Here is a 21,483-nt window from a genome sequence, read left to right as displayed (position 1 = left end):
ATATACTCTACACTGCAGCCAAGGAGCGTGGTCTCACCTGGAGCCTCTGGCAGAAAACATCAGGAGAAACCTGAGGTTGACCACTAGTGTTTTGGAGCCAGGGGCATTGAGGATCAGAAGCTCACTGCACCCCGACTCAAGAAGAGATACTAGCAGCATGTGAGGGGGTTCAAGCTGCTTCAGAAGTTGTTGGTACAGAAGCATATCTCCTCTTGGCACTGCAATGCTGGGTGTTCAAAGGAAACAACCCCTCTACACATCACGCAACCAGCGCTATATGGAGTAAGTGGGTAGCGTTGATCATGCAGCGGGCTTGACGGGGGAAACCCAGCCGCCCAGGAATACGGGAAGAGATCATGGACTGGCCAGAAGGCAGAGATTTTGGAGCATTGCCTGAGGAGGTGGCTGGTGCCCAAGAGGCACAACCATCTAACGAGTTACCAGAAGATGAAAGGCATTATGCTCTGTTTACTGATGGATCCTATCGTGTTGTAGGAAACCATCAGAAGTGGAAAGCCGCTGTGTGGAGTCCCACATAGCAAGTTGTTGAAGCCACTGAAGGAGAAGGTTAGTCAAGTCAGTTTGGAGAAGTGAAAGCCATCCAACTAGTCCTAGAGATTGCTGAACGAGAAAAGTGGCCAGAACTCTTATCTCTATACTGATTCATGGATGGTGGTTAATGCCCTGTGGGAGTGGCTACAGCAGTGGAAGACCAATTGGCAGCGCAGAGGTTAACCCATCTGGGCTGCTGCATTGTGGCAAGACATCACTGCCCAGGTAGAAAACATTGCTCTAAAGGTACATCATGTAGATGCTCACATGCCCAAAAGCCGCACCACTGAAGAACATCAAAACAATGAACAGGTAGAAAAGTCTGTCAAAATTGAAATAGCTCAGGTGGACCTGGACTGGGAGTGTAAGGGTGAGCTATTTGTAGCTTGGTGGGCCTATGAAACATCAGGACATCTAGGGAGAGATGCACATACAGATGGGCTCATGATTGAGGGGTGGACCTCACCATGGAGGCCATCACACAGGTCACTCATGAATGTGAAATGTGCTGCAATCAAGCGAGCCACACAAGTAAAGGCCCCCTGGAATAGAGGACAGTGGCTGGATTTTCGATATGGCAAGGCCTGGCAAATTGACTGTATTTAACCACTGCCACAAACATGCCAAGGCAAGTGCTACATACTCACCGTGGTGGAAGCTAGAAGTGGTTAGCTAGTGGTTAGAAGTTTCTAGCTACTGGTTAGCTAGAAACATGCCCTGTAAACCATGCCACTGCCCAAAAGACCATCTTGTTTTGCCTGTGATGGTAATTGTTCAGTGATCCCCCTGTCCTTATCTCGACCCACGAGCCTTTCATTGTATTTTTCTCCCCCTGTCCAGTTGAGGAGGGGGAGTGATGGAGTGGCTTGGTGGGCACCTGGCAGCCAGCCAAGGTCAACCCACCACACCTTCTCATATGAGCCCCTCACTTGTTCTGAGAAACCCAGGCTTCAACCAGAAAGTTGCTCCCAAAGCATCCTAATGACATCTTAAATAATATTTGCCGGCCAAAAGAATCCAGCTGTCTAACTTCTGGTTCTGAATGAAATCCTATAGGAATGGCAGAGACCTTTCATTACGACAACTTAAAGTAGGACTTTTCATATTTAGAGGATAGTTTGCTCTCTTCCAAAATTTCCTCTATCCCATTGCATCTTTTAATTTTTTCATGTTCATGCAGCAGTCATCTATCCACTATGCCACATGTCTGCACATTTACACCACCTTACTTTCCTCGTCTTCGCATCAAATTTGAGCACTATTTCTTTTACATTTGAGGCCTCATACTGCTTACATGTTGCCTACTTCTCTCTCCAGCCTTGTATCTTAATCTCTACTTACATAAACACCTCTTCTTCCTCTCCATGCCCTTGTCTAAAATATAGCTATGATTGATAGTTGTTCACAAGTGTTACTAATTCCTAGATCAATGGTAAAAACTCAGAAAATAAACCAGAGTGTTACTGTGAATAGCATATCGAAAACCTCAGAACAGTGCAGAGGAGTGTCAAAATGTTGAACTGAATTTAAAAAACAAGTGGGGAAAAATATACAGAACACCCTCCCACACACAACTGCAGTCAATAAATAAGATGATTCTGTGACCAAGATGATCCAGCTGAATTTCTGTCTTACCTGATTTTCTTTGTATGATCATTATCAGTCTTTTTTCTACTTATTTTTGTAAGACCTTAATTCACACTCCTCTGTTCCAGTGAACATCAATGCAGACCATTTTTGAACACCAGTCTGATCAAACAAAATTACCAGAACATCAGACTACCGTCACCAGTACAGCTTGCCGATGTTCAAACGTGGTGTGCAGTCCTAGCTCCTGAGCAGTTCAATTTCCTGCCAACTCTGATCTATTTTCTGTCTTCACCTCTTATGCCTCTGTCCTCAGTGATAGTTATTCTTACTCGTAGCTTTCAACAGCTGAGGCCTTTTGTCTACTGCTGGCCTAAAGAACTGTGCTGTGGCTTAAGAAAGGAAAAGAAAGCCTGAATCTGAAGTTACTAGATCAGCGAGGAAGTGGGGAAACAGGTACAGTGTCATTTTTAAAAAACCTACACAACGGTATTCTGAAAAAAACAAAGAGTTTTTCAGTGAAAGATGTGGACCAGCTTCAATTTCTGTATTATTTCTCTTGAAAAGTATGTAAAATAGGCTTTCATTTCCCCTTAAAACTCAGTTTCTCCCCCCCAGGGTCTGGAAAGCCTTGTGGTTCAAGATGAGAACTAGGCTGCCAGTAGCTAAGTAGCTACTGAAGGGAGAAATCATTAAAAATGTCACTTGCGGAGAAGACTTGAGACTGCTTATTTTTTTGAGGGAGACATGAGGAGGAATCTTCTTGGAGGCAGTGACAAAGAAGTGACAAAGAAGTAGCAGTAGTAGTAGTAGTAGTGACAAATACGAAGAACAAGTTTCTCTCTAGCTTCCCAAGACTAAGATTTCCTTCTTGATATTAAACTCAGCCTTGAATAATCTCCTCTGCTTTTACCTTCTCTGAGCTCTGCTGCAGGGTTTATCTCCACTCATCAGCCTCCTGAGGAGAGCCAATGAACGGAAGGCAGAGTTGTTCAATCTGTTTCCTCAGCGTTCGCCTAGGCTCTCAGCACAGGAAGCCTAGTGCTCTGAAAAGTCAGAAGGAGGAACCTCTCCAGCTTTGAGGAGCCAGTCGATCAGGAGCACGCACAGCTAGAGGAGAGGAGTGAGAAAGGGGGAGAGAAAACACTGACACTGGCTGCTGAGGATGCACTGGCAGGGAAGAAGGACTCCCCATGACCACAGCTAGGTTGGCGGTGGGATGGATGGAGTGACGGAGCTGCCTGAGCCATGAAAGCAGGAGCCGACATGGAGATTGCTGGGAAGACTGTGTGTGTTTTTGTGCTGCTCACCATCACCAAGGTCACGAGAACAGTGGGTGAGTGTAACTGGGACCAATCAGCCGTCGGGATGGAAGAAAGGGGAATGTGTGCAGATATTTTCTTTCCATAAAAGCTATGCATCATGCTGTGACTTTCTTTAATTGCTAAAAATTATGGAGCACAACTAAAACATGCTTCGCCAATATCCACTCCTGCCCTTCTTTTCTTACTGGTCACAAGGCTGCCAGGCATTATCCCTGTGACTTCCATGTAGGCAATTATTTAGTGACCCTTAGCTGGGAATGTACCATTTGTCACAGATATAGCCTTTTTACTCAGACCTCTAAATCCACATCATCTGAGAAAACGATCCATTTGACATATTAAAAACATGCCCGGGAAAATGTTTGTGAACTTGAAGCTTTTGGCCGTGTGGTTTCTGCTGAAGAGAGGCTGCAGATACTCTGAAACAGGGCAGGGATCTCTTGCATCTTTCTGAGGAGCGGTGGAAGATCACTGATGCGCTGACAGTAGGGGCAGTTTCTGGAATTTCGTTCTGAGGCTAATGGGCATGGTCGGTATCAAGAGTGGGAAGGGCTTTTGTGCCAAAGACAGTGGCACTCCTAAGCCTTTCTAACCCCGTCTTTTAGTCTAGTTGACTTAGTTTTAATCTAGTTTAGCTACAGCAGTTAATGTTTCCCACATACTCTTCATTTGCATTTCTAGAGTTTGTGCTCTTCCAGACACCACGCAGCAGTCTGGGGACTTGGTAATGGAACTAGAGATTTGAGCAGCAGTTCCAGAAACCTAAACTGTCTATGTATAGAGGGAGAAGGCAGATAGGTCTGTGAGATCCAAATTAAACTCGGGACAGCTCTGAATAATATGTAACGTTTATGTGTCCATTCCTATTATGGACAGGTAGAACGAAACGGCACGGACATGAGTTATTCCATTCCACTTGGCCAGAAAATAAAAATGGTTCCTTGGTGATATTTTAAAGCAAAACGGTTGCAGTCGTTGTTGGCAGTGAGGGAACACCCATCTATAATGTGTTTGGCTGATCAAATGAGGGATCCAAAATGGTTACCTCAGTGCTACCCATTGGAAAAAATTGAAATACTTCACAAACATTATTAAACTTTGCATGGATAACCTCACAACAGGCACACCGGAGGTAAAAAACCTGTCTGTAGGTAAAGAACTATCTGAAAAGAATACTGAGGAACCCGCTCAGGGTCATGCAGACAGACCCTGGTAGCATCACAGGCAGTCTACATTTTTGAATACAGCTGCTCAAAAAGTAAAGGAGTATGGACACGTCACAAAAGAAAATGGGGGAGACGAAGGGGAATCCTACTGGCAAAAATTCTTTCTAAAAATGGACTTTGCTGGAAATATAAAAAAAAAAAAATCCAGTACCCAAAAGTTAGTTTTTTCACCCAAAAGGTAATTGGATTTTAACTTCTTGGTGTCTTGGTGAATCAGTGATATTCGCCTTCAAAGAATACAGAAAAAGATGTTCAGTTAAACCTGAATTTCATGCTTGAACCTTCCCCCCCCCCCCCAAATGCAGCCAACATTTCATGGGAAGTTTTTAGCTAACACTGCTCTTAAGCTTGTTTCCTTCAATACTAGGGTGGCTGTTTTGAGCAAGATGTAGTGGCAAGGTTTTTTCCTTCAGAGATCACAGGCTAAATGTGTCAAGCTGATCCAGTGCGTGTACTCTATCCAGAGAATGTTAGTGTTGTATGAAGCTCAGAAGGACTACGTCCCCACTTCTGAGGACTAGAGCAAGCTACTCTGAATGAAATAAGGTCATGCAAAAACTGTTGTGTGAACCAGCCTTTATCTGCATTAGCATTTTCCTTAACATTTCTTTAGCATGTTGTTTTGTGTGGTTTGGTTATTTTTGACAACAGCAGAAGGGGCAGCTCAGAAGCAAGGCTGAGGTCACTTCATGATTGTCATATCTAGATCTGCCCCCAAGTGGAGTTGGATAATATGCTACTGAAGCTGCTGGTGCGTGAGCTGTACTAACATTCCTTCTGTGACAATCCTCATAGTAGCAGCAGTGGAAAAGACTCAAAATTAAAATCTTTTTGGTAACACTTTGAAGACTTCTGTAGTTTGACTAAGCAGAGAGGACACCTCAGGTGGTTGTGTACGTACTCCAAAGGAAAGGGGATAAGAGAGGGCAAGATCTTCTATGAGAGGTTCATGCTACAAATCTCTTTTTATTGGATTAACATTTGCAGTGTTGGACTATGTAAGTCCTGCACCTGCAGTTGTATTCTGTGACAATAGATATGACTAAGTGCTTCAGAGGAAGCTGCAAGAAATCCATTGTCAGTAACGAGATGTGATTCTCTATGGTTAGTTCAGTTTTATCGATAGTTAAAAATTGAACTCAGTGACATTGCATCAGTGCTGGAATTAAAGTGTCTGAGGTGAATAAAAGTGAAGTAGATTTACAGAGCAACCTGGCTGGAGTTCAAGTTTACCTGCATACATAACTTTCTTGAATGCTACTGCCTTCATTTAGTTTATTTCCTTAATATAACTTGTAAATTCTCTTTCACTAGTGCACTAGTGTTTTATTGCCTTCTTACTTTCTCTGTGTTTCAGTGCTCCTGTCTCTGTTGCCTCCTATTCTCATTTACCGTGGAATCTTGCTCCAGATACAAAAAACCCATACACTAAAAATCTATTTTGGTAAACTTACTTACTTACATTTGTCTCCATTTCACTATTTCTTTGCTGCTCCTTTGGGTCTATGTGCTGGAATCATTCTGACTTCTTTTACCCTAAAAACAGGTGAATCCAAACAGCTTGTTTTTCTTAACCAAATGCTTAGAACAGAATTCTGTACTATTAAATTAAGCAAAAAATTTCTCAGAAGACATCTAAATTGCCCTAGTACAATCTTCAAAGCCTGTCCTTGTGACATTGATGTTTTACTTTGCTGTGGTCCAAATGCAACGTCTGAATGTGTCTAGTTTCAAAACCATGGAAACAAGGAAGTTGAGTCTTGCAAGTTGACCACATACTCCATGACTACGAAGTGGATTTTCTTTAATTGTGAATGCACTTGTAGAAGTACATGCCACTTAAAACTCACAGCTGATATATTTTGTATCTAGAGGTACAATAATTCATAAGAAAAAAGTGTAGGGAATTTTCTTATGCTGCCTTATCCTTGTATTGAATAAGAAAATGCTAGGAAGAAAAGTACTACGCTAAAGCTAAGCACTAAACAAGGTATAACTGAGATTTTATCCATATAAAACTGAGGTAATAAGTGTGTTTTCACAGCAGTCCCTTATCTGCTCTCTGCAAAGTACGAAAAAGAGGGCATACAACCTACCGTTTGCAGTCAATGATCTATTTTTGTTTAGAATAGCAGGAAAATGCCACTTAAGAATAAATAAACAAACAGTACAAATTATTTTATTCTTCTTCTCGTGAGGAAGACAGTAAAAGGCCAAGTTCAGCACGCAGAACAGAATATAAAACATTCTGTATCTGTTTCTATACTGAGAAGTGGGGGGGCTTTGTGCTTTGTTACACATGGCGTCACAGTGCTACTCTGAAAGAAATACTACCCAAGGCACTTTGGCATCCCGTGTAAATCCCTTTCCCCCTCATCCATTCCAGCTCACATTCTGCAAGGATGAAGATCTACTTACTTTGCACACAAAAGTTGCTATACCAAGTTTAAAGTTTACAGTCAGACTGATATAATATGTGACAGCTTGTTAAGTTCAGTGATGATTTGTTATCCGTTGAGGATTTGGCCAATGGTGTTTGTTCTGCAAGCTGGATGACTCTAACACATCATTTAAACACCAACTAATTCCTTCATTAAAGAAGTGTACCCATCCTTTTTTCTACAAAGTCATGTTTATATTGAGACATAGCCCATTTACGTGAGGGTAGAAGCAAAACCTCAGGAAGGACCCCTACATCACTGCATCAAATCACCTTTTTTTGCAGGCGTGGTATCATGAAACACTTTTCATAAACAATCTGAGCAGCAAAAAAAGCACCCACCTTATTGAAAGGCTGGTTTTAATCTTGATTGAGGCAAGATTCTCTATTCTAATTTCCAGCCTAAATTTGTTGTACTACCTTTTTTTTTATTGTTATTACATTTTGAGCTGCTGAATTTGAGCACACATCTACCATTCTACTCATCAAGGTCACCTGGTTCTTTTTGTGTGACATTTCCATTCTCTGTATTAGTAATGCTACATTCTTCCGGCTTTCAGCAAATTTCCTCACACACTCCTGATGCGAATGCCAATGCCATTAGTAAAGGAATTAGAAGAAAGGAATTTCTGAAAATAGGAAAAAAGCCTAAATAGAATGAAAGGGGAATAGGAGATATTTTCAAGGAATAATGACGAGTACGGATAAGAGTGTGAGTGGAAAACTAACAAGAAAGGTTTAAGTCTCTTATTGTGTCCTTTTAAAGATATGTCCACGCTGAAAAAACTGTGATCACAGCTTCAAGAAACAGTCATATGAGCTCAGGCCAGCTAGTTCATGTATTTTTGTCATGAAAATTAGAGTAGGCTAATTACTTACTACTCGCCAGACACGCAGGGCTGGTTTTCAGCCCACACTCTGTCCTGTGCTGCTGTGGCTACATTTTCAGAGCCACAAAGCTATCAAATATAAAACTCTGTCAGTACTTTAGCAATCCCTGTGCTAGTATAAAGCACTTCAAGTTGTTTCTCTTTCACTTCATTCCAGACAAGCCTTGCTAAGTGTCACAGGCACTCTGTGGCAGTAGAAGGGGAAAAGAGATGCAGAGCTCAGCCTGTTGTATCTGGCCTCTTCCAAGTGTCCGGTACTGCCTTTTTGATTATGACTTGCTATGACTCATATAATATATTCATTCCAAGATACAGTTAGTCATTCGCTTGTGGTACGATCATTGTTTCAGTTCATTATACCTCTAAGTTTAATACGTCACGCAGTGTGTGTGGGGGGCGATGCACCAAAACGCTGTGGTAGATTGTTACTGTAAGAAATGAAGACACAATAGGACGATGTCTGAGAAAGTAAAGCAGTCTCAGTACGGTGTGAAAAACTCTTTAACAGCTAAATTTCTGAAGAGGCTGTCATGGAACTTGAGTCATTTTGGGGGCAAGAAAAAGTTCTACTGTGGGTTAAAACCTGCTATAAAGAATAACAGAGGCTGGAAATCGTTCCTATTTGAAAGCAATCAAAAGCACTTTCAAGCTGCATAGCTGTCTGATTTTGCAGTGATTCCCCTGAAAAATTTAGTGGCTTCACAATCAAATTTTCCTGTTTTTAAAATCTTTCTTTCTCCTTTTACTGTGAGAAAGACTCTGCGAAACAGGAGAAATGACTAAATAAGTGACGCTGCAAAGGAACAGGTGCAAGTAGTTATCCACGACAGCTGTCAAACACGCTACATAAACCACATTAAAAAAAACAGAGCAAAGTCTTTCCCCCAGTCTTTTTCAATTACAGTAATCTTAGCACGACAACAGCAACCAGCACATTTTTGAAACACAAATGCGAACTCCTCGACTGAGTTTGTTTTTCCCTGAGAGAGGATATGTCCATTTTCAAACATGGAAGTGGAATCTGGCAGTGCATTGGAATGTGCACTCCATGCACTGGAATAGAGCTTGAGAACCTCCTCGGACATGGCTTAAAATCTTCTTCAACAGTCAAGGAGAGACAATGAGGGATGGCGTAATATTATTGATATTATAATTAGGTGAACTCCAAAGGCTGGAGTCAAATTGGAGGACTTGAGTCTAAAGGCCTCCTACCCTACCCACCTGTCAGACGAGTCTCTAAGGTAAAACCTGCTCGTGATGGATTTGCGTGCACAACCAAAATAGGACGGTTGGGCCCAGAGCTGTACAGAACCGCCGGCACCTGACTCGCCTGTTCTCTACATCAGTGTGACAGACGGCACGTACTCCTGGGCTCCTGAGCTCTGCTCCTTCTGGCTAACAGAAAAAATGATTGCCATTTTCCAGACGCTACTCATTTGTGAAGAATACGACTGAAAACGAGAAGTTATTTACAATAAATGTGTAGATATACGATCCTTCATTTAATCTCTCTTCTGTGCAATGAAATAGTTAACAGTACTGACATTTAATTATCATCCTACGGTTATCACAGCACCGAGATGAGCCTGATATAGCTCACACCTCTTCGAACTTCTTGTTCTCTGCAGACCCACAGAGAGCGAGGCCTTTGCTGCACTGGTTATCCCCGTTTTCAGCTACAGCAAGCTGTCAGTTCAGGTCAGCTATAACACGGGATTTCACCTTGAGAGAAGTAGCAGTGCAACGTACTGGCTTGTTTCCGAGCCATCATTTGAATAGATAAATGCTGACATGTAGGGCACATATGCCCTGACGCATTGGTCGTAAACCAATCAGCTATCACAGAGGAAACTTTTAGCCATTTTACAGGACCATTCTAGAAAACAGTGGTGGAGCGACAGGTCTGAATTAGAACACTTGCAGCACTGAACCTTCCCTCCTTAACAGAGTGGAATACTTTTGTTTGTTTAGTTCTCCTGCAGAGCACATCCCCTTTAGGTTTAGTGAAATTCTCGGAGGGAAGGGGACATTGTGTCTTCCCGCAGAGCTGCTGAGTACATACCCAAGAGTGCAGGCTGGGGCAGGCAGCATAAGGAGGGGAAAGAAAGCAGATGAGGAGACCCTGGCAAAGGGTTTGGTTGGAGCAGACCCACAAGAAGTCATAGAAGTGATGGAAAAAGGAGCTCAGAAGAGATCATGTGGAATCTGTACAGCCTGACAAGTCACCAAAAGCTGGTGGAGTAGAAGAGAGGACTGGGAGAAAGAATTTGTTCTGCAAAGGCACAGGGAGCAGGGAAGATTTATTTTCAGGCCTTTTTTTTTTCATGAGTATAGCTAGCAATTCTGAGTTCCCTAACGAGCTATCACTTTCTAGCATATTGGTTTATGTTCTAATAAAACATACTTTTAGAGACTAGATGGCTTTTGGTATGCTCACTAGAAAGAGAAAGTAGGGCATGCCCAACTTCAGCCCAACATGAGGTCCTATCAACATCTCCAAATTGAAGGAAATGCTATGGCTGACCAGGAAGGACAGGGTAGGGATGAGAATAATTTCTGTTTCCAGAACTGCCTTTGTGCTGGTTGATCCCATAGCTATTTACAGATTAATTCCTGAGAATATACATTTTGGACTGTTTTTAAATAAAGCTAACTCTGTGGTAAAAAACAGCAAGTCTTGACAACTCATTAGGCTATATTTTAGATTGAAATAAGGCAAAGAAAGGTAAATCCTCTTTTCATCAGAAACTGTTATGAAAATGGCTGACACTATTCTTTATGATTTGGAAGCTTCTTATTAAGTATTACCCAGCCCCAGTCCTATTTTGCTTGTGAGTGACAAGATTTTAGCTCACACAGTTCAGAATCCTAAATTATCTGAACTTGGTACTATGCTCTGTGATAAAATGAAGCAGAGCTCTCTTTTTGCATATGCTTTCTTGGAAGAACAGCAAGCATGCTGGAAGATTTCTGCACCGTGTGGTCATGTAAGTGAGCATCTATAGAAATGGAAGCACTCTAACCATCCACATGGCTGACAAGCAGGGCTAATGAGCAAAAGCCCAGCAGAACTATCAGCCTGGCTACACTGGTTTTGGGACTCGGTCTAGTAGGTATCCACAGCACTCTGCCATCACAACATGCTTCCACGCCACATTGAACTGGAAGAGGATCAAAATAGGTGCAGGTTCTGCAGTTACACCTTGCTCCCATACCAATTTTTTTTCTTTCTCTGACTTCAACACAGAGTTTTAGACAGTTCTTGGGAGAATGCTAGCAGGCTAACAGGGTCATAATAAAGGATAAAACCTCTTCCTAATAATATGTCTGTTCTAGAGAGATAATAACATATCGTCTATTCCACCTTAAGAGGAGGTCTTCAAAGTCATTTCAGAAATACAAATTAACCAAACCTTTCAGGATTTTTTGCATATGCATTCTTCTGTAAAAGAAGTCTAAAGATCATGTTTCTGGCAGCATGCATGAGAAAAGATGCAAAGCAAGGAAGAAGCACACAATTCATATTTACACTAATGCCACTTACCTGCACTCTAGCAATGAAAGAGGGCAGTAAAGTGAAAGCAGTTTAATTTTATTATGTTTATAATGCCCCTTTACAATAGTAGGAAGGTGTATGTAAGGCTAGGATAAACAAGAAGATTTTTTACTAATTAATCTAATTAATCTAATTTTACTAATTAATCTACCATCTGAGGAAAAGCTCCTGCCTTGCTAAAAGCCTTCTAAATTAATAACAAGATACAGGGGAATTCAGAATCCTTCTACAAATGTCTTGTAAACCTAAAATTGTACTTAAACATGATTCAGCAGATTTTAAGCTGACTGATGTGGCTTATCATTTGAAGTGAACGGTACCTGATTCATTCAGGGGAGAATATGACAGAAAGGCATAGCAGAAAGCACCACTTTCACTCCCTCTTTCTTTACAGCCTTGAAGCACACAAGCCGTTATGCTGGGGAACTTGTACATTGCAACAGGCGGCTTAGGAGATGCAGAGTTGAAAGACAAGTAAAATGATACTGCTTTAATATGTAAATGAAAGCGTACCCAGTTAAATATGCACAACATCATCATTCCCGTGCAACATTTGCAAACATTATCCAAAGAAAGCCCAGCCCCAGCACACAAGCTGTTTGAATGCTTAGGTTTGCTTAGTCATTTTCAGATGAGGTCAGCCATACTGATGACATGACTCTTGACATCTGAGGCTCTTGGCAGTGTTAAACTGGGAGAGGAAACACTTTGTTCTCCAATTTTCAGAGACTTTCACAGAACTCACATTCAGACACCATCATGAGACAAAAGGCTTCTTTCAGTTCCTCTCCTCCTGGTAAAATCACCTGAGTTTAAAACACACACCTCACATTTTCTTGAAATGCCATTAAGCAGAAAAAACCTTGTCATTTAAAAACACTTCCAGTGTAATAATGTATCACAGAACACTGTTGACAACTGAATTAAGGAGACAAGCATTTGTGGGGCTGGTGGGTAATTGGTGTATCAGAAAATGGTGTGAACAGATAGCACTTTTCTTCTTCAGCCGTGCTTGGAAACATCAATTGATGAATCCTGGCAGTACTGAGCAGCAGGACGCTAAGTATTCTTTCCTTTATTTAATAAAAATTGCAAGTGGATGGCTTCAGTGAAGTACTATCCCCACCTAATTTTCCTCTTCTACCAGCAAAAAAAAACCCTCTCAGAATTACACTCTGGTTTCCATGTTATACAGCTGGAGTAACTAATACATTACAGCGCTGCATGGTGTAGTGTAGTGTAGTGTAGTGTGGGGCAATATGGCAGCTACACCTCCTATCAATCTGCAGAAGCTAGGTCTAGGTTTGGAAATGTCTTCACCCAAAGGATACTTAATCCTCAAAATGAAAAGGCAAAAATCTTTAAAGGAATCTTTAAATGGTTAAAATGCAGTGAACTGTGTTCATTTTCCAAGTTAGAAATCATTTCCCAAGAACACAATTAAATGGAAGGAAAAGTGGTTGAGCTGGAATGGTTCATTCACGTAAATTCCAGAAGATAATGAGATTTGAGACAATATTATTAAGGTAAAACCAACTGTAGTTTTCTCAAAGGGGCTAATAGTAATGATTTGACTAATAATTTGAAGTTGATGCTCATTAAGACCTTCTCTTATAGTGTTGTGAATGTTCAGAAACTGGGCTTCACATTGTGCCAGCCAGCAGAGGTAATTGAATTCCAGCTCTGGGTAGGGGATAGAGAAACACGACAAAGTCAGGTCTGGTACCTCTGAGGAAGACTTTGGCAAAGGTTTGATTAATCACGCAAAACTTAGGTCTTCTAATTCTTTGCATATTCCAGCTGAACTTTCAATTGCCTCTTTAGTATATCTGCTTGAAAGGTTTGGGGAGGAGTTTAACATTTTTGGAATAATTTGTGAAAAACTCATTTGTCAGTACAAATCAGGTTGGTTAATGTTTGTCCCTCCAGATTAGTGCATGGTTTGAAAGTAGTACTCTGATTTTCTCCTCGCACACCTCCTCAGAATGCCACTAAATGCCAGAATGCCACTAAAACCATTACTCAGCCCAAGGAAAGAGCAACTTGAGGTTCCACCAGAGACACAGAGCACTCGGAGATCAGTGGTTTACAGTCCCAAAGTTTAATGGTCACCTATTAAAAGAGGAAATGAGTGAGGTGGTAAATGGAGGCTGGCTTGGACTACAGCTATAGGTGTTATTCCTATTAATTCATTGATTGTTGCACCTAGGACATTTTGAGAAACAAAGGTTATTTATCTGTAACAGGTCTTCTTCAGGTGGTTATTTATACACATACATACATTGTGGATTTTTGGTGTTGTTTGCTTCTAATTTCAGCAGGATCCAAAGGACAGAGGGGGAAGTAGATGATCTTTAAGGTCCCTTCCAACCCAAACCATTCTATGGTTCTATGATTCTATGAAAATGTAACTAGTTGAAACAAAGCAAAAGAACCAACTGTCCCAAAGGTGGCATAATGTTGAGAGACTTCAATGGTCAAGGAAATAGTGAAATGAATCTTGGGGTTAGAAGCTTGACCCCTTGGATGTGTCAGCTGAAGAGACAGGCAGATAAGGGGTCCCAAATCTGGTCAATATAAAGAGAGCAAGCATGACTCACGTTCAATGTATGCAAAAAAGAATCAGCCCTGAAAGCTTGTGGGAGAGAAAAAAAAAAAAAAAACGGGAAAATTAGTTTCTTGGCTAAGAACAAATTCAGGGACCCATAAGCAAAAAAAAAAAAAAAAAAAAAAATTACAGGCAATCCTGAGGGTATAACTTGTCTTGAACAAGCACAGCCCACAGAGGAGCCGTAACAGTGGTCTGGCTCTCCGCCCTTCAACGGCCAATGTGATAACTTCCAAAAAGGACAAGAGCACTAGGTCCAAGCTTTTCCATACAGACATCTGGCTTCAAGTACATAGTTCATGGATCATGAAAAGATAAAGAGAGGAGGTGTTGTGCCTGACTCCAAGCAAGATTCATCTTTTAAAACCCAAAAGAAGACTCAGTGTCATAGAAGGACAAAACATAAAATAGAACGTGTTTCCAAGCAAATGCAAAACAGAATTCAAGAAGAAGACATACTCACTATTAGAGAGTCAACACAGTTGATACATCAACTGAAAAAATTTCTCTGCAATCTTAGCCTCTCAAGGAAGAGGCACAGGGATACGGGCATATTTTACACCTTCGTAGCTGCGTGCCTGGCAGAAAGATGGTCAGAACTTACATTCATGGCCTGTGGGGACTGCTGCAGTAAAAAAAGTACAGTCACAGTGTGAATGCGTACGTACAGATTGTGTACACTCATAGTGTGAATATATGTGTTCACAAAGATTCAGAAAATGAAAAGACACCACTGAGACATAAGGCAAAAACCTTTTCTCCTACACAAACCTCCATCATTGTAGTTTATGTTGTGGTCATGTCTGAGAGGTATAGAAAATGCCTTTGCCCACAGTGTTGGATTTTGTATGAATGCAGAAAAGTTGTTCACTTCATTGGTAGCAACAGTCCCAGAGAAAAGTCATTATCATGTGGCCAAATGCAATAGCCAAATTTCTATCATTTCAGCCTGTAAGTGGCAACCCACTGGAGGATTTCCCGACAGAAACACACTATTCAGATGATGAACAGATTAAGACAATGGGCAGGAGTAGGGTCTTCCTCCAGTATCTGTCTTATCCACTAAGCTGAGCCCCAGTGGGAAATTCGTTGGTAGTTTCAAGAGGGTCGGCTGTGATAGGCCCCTGGCTCCATTATCCACAGCTGCAATATGAGATGACAGACAACTTGCAGATGAGCACAGACAAGGCCTCACGCCGGCACGTAACAGTGCAGACATTTCTCTGTGAAGCACAGAGCAGAACTCCAAGGCTATGAGTGACATCCCTGGGCACCTTCTCACACGTCCCTCTCCTTCTTTCTCTCCTTCAGGGAACAACAGCGTGTCAGTGACAGTAGGCAGCAGCTCTGTGCTCGCCTGCTATTCCAAACCAAGTATAACGATGGTAACGTGGAAAATAAGCCCCAAGGTTGGAGGCCCCTGCACCTTGGGGTACAGGGCTGATACGAACGAGACCAACAGAACAAACTGCAGTGACAGCATGAACTGGAAACTCACACCAGAGTGCGATCCTGCCCTTGAGATACGGCAAGTGGGAATAGCCCATGAAGGAAATTACACCTGCGAAGTAGTAGCAACAGAAGGGAACTTCCACAAGACGTACAACCTGATCGTGCTAGGTAAGGGACTCCTTCCTCATTTTACCGCTCTCCAAAGGACCGTGTCTGGGCCTGGACATACAAAGCTCCTCTCCCCATGCACCGGGGGAAGCGTCCAGTAAGAAGAGGAGCTTTCTTGCCGGGATAAATTGTCATGCATTTCACTGATAGTAGCTCTGCGTTTCCCTTCTCCTTATTTCCCAAAACTCTTCTCCCTTCTGCTGCCCCCTTTTCCACTGTCTAGTTAGAAACGACTGGTGTGAAGCAATTTCCAAGACGCTAAAAGAGGATTCTGCACATGCATCCAGTTATCCTGTAGAATCACTCCTTAAAACACTAATTTAAGACAACTAAAGCATGTGACAGTAACACTCCCAAGCGCTGAGATACTCCATCAAACGCGAGATGTTCTTATCCAGGCAGTAGGAATGGACCCACTTCCTCCTGTGCTGGCATGCAGATACACTTTAAACCACGTGTACGATGGCTGCTTAGGACACAAGTCTGATTCAGCCCTGTATTTGGGACAATTCCCCAGGGCAATGTCCAGGGGTACCTCCTCTAACGGTACATGGCTGTGGTAACTCACCTGCATGGGGGAAGAGTTGCCCAAATGGAAAAAAGAGGCGCGATCTTTGCCTCTTGTGACTTTGGCCCATGCCGCTGTAATGGGATGGCACCTCCAACCTTATTCTCTTCTTTTCACTGTGTTCATTTTGGGTAGAGAACAAGAACACCCTATGCCAGCTGTGGCAAACTAACTCCATGTATCTCCCCCTCCTGATGCTTTGCAGTCCCCCCCAGGCTGATCCTGTACTGTGATGACCACGGCAGCCCCGTGTGCGAGGCAGCGGCAGGGAAGCCGGCTGCTCACATCTCGTGGGTCCTAGAGAGCAACTCCACCGCCAAGGAAGAAGTCCATGACAACGGGACAGTGACTGTTCTCAGCAAGTTCACAGCACACAGCAGCAACGTGACTAATACCACCTGCATTGTGTCGCACCCGGCTGGGAACCAGAGCAAGTCCATAGCCTGTCGCCCCTCAAGTAAGCTTCCCTTTGTGCGTTCGGCACTCAAAATCCTGGTTAGCCTCCTGTGCACACTCTTGTTCCTTCTAGGAAGGAAAATCTATAAAAGCTATAGAATCCTTCAGTGAAGTCCCATATAGACAAGAGTACCATCCCCAACTGCCTTTTCCCAGTAACATCACCAGCTTGTCTGTGTTGTAGACACTATTCCTAATGGTTTCTTCCCTAGGAGGGATATACATAAGCGTGGTAGTATTCCTTTGGAGGTGGAAATGTTCTTGGAAACAGAGACGAAGCAGTCATGGTCCTAGTGTTAAAATAATCACTTGGAAGCAGAACATCAGCAAAATTTTTTTTAGATGCAAACCTGAAGTCTCGTGCTCAGATCGTGGTAAGAAAGAGAAAGAGAACCAACTCCTGTGTGGCCAGCAGAAACAAATAAATCACTTCATTCCGAGTTGTGAATGTCTGACACGAACACATTTGGTTTCTGGTTTTTGCTTTTTTTGTTGCTTTTGAGAATTACCCATGAGTTGCAGTACTGAGATATGCTGAGTCCTTGAGAGGAGCTCAGATATGGCTTAGTGAAAAATTATCATGAGTGTCCACTGTGGGATTTGTGGGATCTGCTTTTGTCTCTGACACAGACTCCATTTGTGTTTCTCAGACAAGTTTCATTACTGACTTTCCCTTCTGCTGAAGAGGATATTTATTTTATGAACATGCTGAAAATGTGTGTGGGTGCTAAAGCAGCTTTAATCTTATACTGAAATAATAAAGAAACTGAGCAGTAAGAAGATATGACTAAGATCAATTCTTTGTGTTTAGAGAACATCATCTTTATCCTGTGTGTCTCCATCATCACTGGTTTCCTGAGCATTATCACTGTCATGGCTGTCATTTACTATTTTAAGCTCCACAGAGACAGGTATGTATGATAGGGTGCTAAGGAAAGATTGCTAGAAGAAATCTTTAAGTACTGTTTGTGTCTTGAAATCATATGATTCTGTCAGTCTGTGCTGCTATGAATAACTGAATTAACTACATCAAATATTTCCATACTGCAGACACTGCATTGCACACCTCTTCACTGAACAATGCACCTGAGTAAAATATAAATGGGCAGAAGTTGGCAGAGGATCCTTCATTGCATTGCCTGCTACACTAAAGGGGAACTCTTCATTCTAATAGGAAACTGTTCTTCAGATACGGTGATAGTCTGCCAGTGTTTCTCTTGTTTAGAGCAGGGGGTTGGTTCTACCAAGTGCCAGAGGACTGACCGGTGCTATCCTGCCACATCAGTAGAGGGGACAGCAGATTGTATCTGTATTTATGAAGAAGCTCCCTGGGTGAAGCTGGACTCTAGACACTTTAGGACTGGCTGTGGAGAAAAAAGCAGTTCCAAGGAAAAACTACCGAAATCATTTGTGCAGAGAAAGGCTGAATTAGCACCTGTACTGAAAACCTCAGCTATGTTCCCTCCTTCCCCTATGCCAAAACTGTTTTCCTCCCAAAGCTTCTCCCTTAGAGGCGAAGAATGGTTCAATACAGTTTCACTAACTGCAAATTGTACATCCTTTCAGAGGACTTTGATTTTAATCTTCTGCTTCCACTTTGTGCTTAAGCTCCCACAAACATGAGAAAAGACCTCTAAAGAAAGTCAGGGTGCCATAATTTCAGGATCAAAAGTCAAGGAGGGAGAGACATGAGAAGGCCTTTTGGCTTTACTGCTGATGACAAGAAAAAGAAATGTTTCATAAGCTTGTGATCGAAGAAACCAGGCTGTGATCCAGCCAAACCTAGGACTGAAGAAGGAATTTGCTTTAATATTTGTTTTCTTTTTCACAGACTGTGCCACAAAACCAAAGCTCCTGAGACTGCTCCTACACATTCCTCACAGGTAAGGAGAATGAGCAAATTTGACCATCACCAAATCAGGGATCTTCTGGTAGCCCTGAAAACATGGTCAGTAAAGGGAAAGCATTAGATTTTTACTCTCTGCTTTCAGCAGGTGCTACTGTGTCTTACCTGTTTGCTCTTAGCTGTATCTCAGGACAAAACAAAGCCTATCATCACCATAATTTTGACTTGGAGCACACATTAGAGGCATGTTCCAACAGCAAAGGCTCAGCAACTGCCATCCTTTATCTTAGCAAGGAGTGAGTCCCACCACATCTCCCTGCTCATATCAGATACACTGACCACAGCTGCTGTACAAACAATACTCGGGAAGGATACTGTAATACCATGGGTTGGGGAATATTAAGAAAGCTATTAGTAAACAAGAGAATTAAACAACAAAATTAACAGACACAGGGGGAAAAAAGAATATCTCTCCTGATGTCCAGAATGATAATGTGCAAGTTTTGAAGGCCACTTTTTATCTTATATGGCCAGTCCACAATCAAAGAACCAACCATACTCAAGACAAAACATTTTATAAAACAATGGAAGGAGACTGAAATTGTAGACTGATGGAGGAATCAATCATGGTCAAGACTCTAGCATGTTATTTGCTCTTTCTAGAGAATTAGACCCTAATACAATTTTTTTCAGGCCCAGATAAGTAGAAGGGGAGGAAAAGGAGGCAGGTGAACCAATACCTCAGCTTTACCCTCCAAATCTCTGACAGAAACAGCAATACACATTCTTTGGTAGAAAAGGCAATAGAGGTTTTTTTCTTGAGTCCAAGAAGAATAAATATGGGAGCACTATTTCCCAGTTACATTCTTCAGTCCAGATGAAAGACTTGCAGAGTCCTGCCAAATTAAACTACCCCTTGCATTTACAGTTTTTGGTTTTTGTTTTGCTAGGATGACACAATGGAAGTGGAACCTTATACTACTTATGTGCAGAAGGAAAACGTAATTTACAACTCAGTGTCTGACCTGACAACAGAGCAGAATCTTCCACAAGGACTGTCGCCAGCAACATGAATGATTCAACAACACTGGAAAGGGAGAGAGACACTTTATAAAAGACGGGTTATAGAAAGAAAAATCTCAGAGGATTTCATCAGATATTGGGGCAAGACAGTTCGCTAGGTCTGTTCAGACACCTGTGCTTGCTGATGAGGCTGTATAGTTCTTTTTTTCCCTGTTTTGCCTTTTTCCTTGGGAAAGGAAACAGGTTTCCTGTTATTCCTTGGGAAAATGTGACTGACCCCATGCCATAGTTTTTCCTAGAAAAGCTGTTGTGATCAGTCTTCCCTTTGCTGTTCTTGCCTTGGAGATCCTAGTTTTGTCAGTCACTTGTAGGCATTACTTTGATGCACTTGACACTATGTTGCACACATTTGGGAGATGGGAGGAGTGTGATGTCTGAACTAAAATGAAACACTCTTCAATCAACAGCCACTTTTTTCTAATTCACAAAGTACTAACATAGTAGCCTGAGTACTGATCATCACAGAATAGCTCAAATGGCGGAATGTATTGGTAGGGAAGACCTTTAATCTCCAATTCTGAAAATGGAAGTGAGTGATGAATTTACAAGGTCATCCACTAAGAAAGAGACTTCACTAGCATGATTAATTTATTTGTAAGGTTCATATTCAGTATTTCCAATAAATGTGTTCATTCTGTATTTCAGATTATTGTTATGATTACTTTTCCGTAAGATTCTCTGAAGATATGGTATTTCTCTCTTTCTTAAGAGTATTGGCATTAAGATACTGTAAAAGAATTATGTTACTCAAATCCGGTAAGCTACTTTTAACAGAAAGAAACATCAAATATTTCACAAAACAAAACAAGTTCAAATATGTCTTCTATAACTGTGCAATAATGTACAAAAAGGATAAAATGTTTGCTAATTCTAGTCATATTTATTTTAACTACCGCAACTGAACATTTTTTTCATTCATATGTCTAGATGTTTTATTGATATTCTTTTAAATATACCTGCAAGTTCACTTTTTTATATGTAAATTAGCTTATATTATTATCTTAATGTGTCTTGTGTTGAGGTGACTTCTTCTCACCTTCCCAAAATATCCTTTGGGAATAAGTCAAATAAATTGTCCTCTAGCAGTTCTTAAAATTTTTGGATTGATGCCTTACTAGCTACAGTATGAATTGGCTTTACAGTAAGAGTAAAGAAATCCATTTGTAAACCTCTGTTTACTACCTCTTATTTCAGTATTTTAAAAGACTGACTTGGGTGCTTGGTCTGATGGGAGGACCAGAAGAACTAGATTTTTCCATCAGACAATAGAAACTTCTTTGCCACACATTGCTAGAGCTTTCTTTTGAGATAGCCTCCCGAGGGCTATGATCCAGTGCTTGGAAACAGACTTCTAAATCGATTGCAGTTTCTCAATGTATTACTGATGTAAACGGATACAACTGGTTATTTATTCTCACTCTACCAGCTCTGAAACAGCCACTTTTGTCCAGGTGCTCTCTGCATGCAAGTATTGCTTTTCTCCATTTCTGTATGTCATTTTGGAATGGAAGGGATCAAAGCTGAATATCAATCAGCTACAAACAGAAAGTTTTAAAGGAACCTCAGCTTCCAGTGACTTACCAAGGAAGTCAACTCAGTCATAACCCTCTTAAATTCCCCACTTAAGATAGGTGTAATACTGGCCAATGATCTTTCTTCCCACCCAAAACCAGTGTCATCACTTCTTAGACTTTTTTCTGTGGGCTGGAAAGTCATTTATGTTGCT

The 21,483-nt window shown here is 41.6% G+C and overlaps 1 protein-coding gene across 1 annotated transcript; it reads left to right on the top strand.

The window, feature by feature from the left end:
* Positions 1 to 3,188: 3,188 nt before the first annotated feature.
* Positions 3,189 to 20,711, top strand: LOC309587036 (cell surface glycoprotein CD200 receptor 1-A-like). The gene is made up of 6 exons (XM_082304911.1): positions 3,189 to 3,475; positions 15,496 to 15,804; positions 16,578 to 16,829; positions 17,640 to 17,739; positions 18,660 to 18,711; positions 19,625 to 20,711. The coding sequence occupies exons 1-6, from the start codon at positions 3,388 to 3,390 to the stop codon at positions 19,745 to 19,747; spliced, it is 924 nt and encodes a 307-aa protein (XP_082161037.1). The 5' UTR covers positions 3,189 to 3,387; the 3' UTR covers positions 19,748 to 20,711.
* Positions 20,712 to 21,483: the final 772 nt, after the last annotated feature.

This window comes from Platalea leucorodia, assembly GCF_965183815.1.
Source record: "Platalea leucorodia genome assembly, chromosome: 2".
In the NCBI taxonomy this organism is placed as follows: domain Eukaryota; kingdom Metazoa; phylum Chordata; class Aves; order Pelecaniformes; family Threskiornithidae; genus Platalea; species Platalea leucorodia.
Note: the sequence above shows the minus strand (reverse complement) of the source record. Positions and strands in the feature narration are given on the sequence as shown.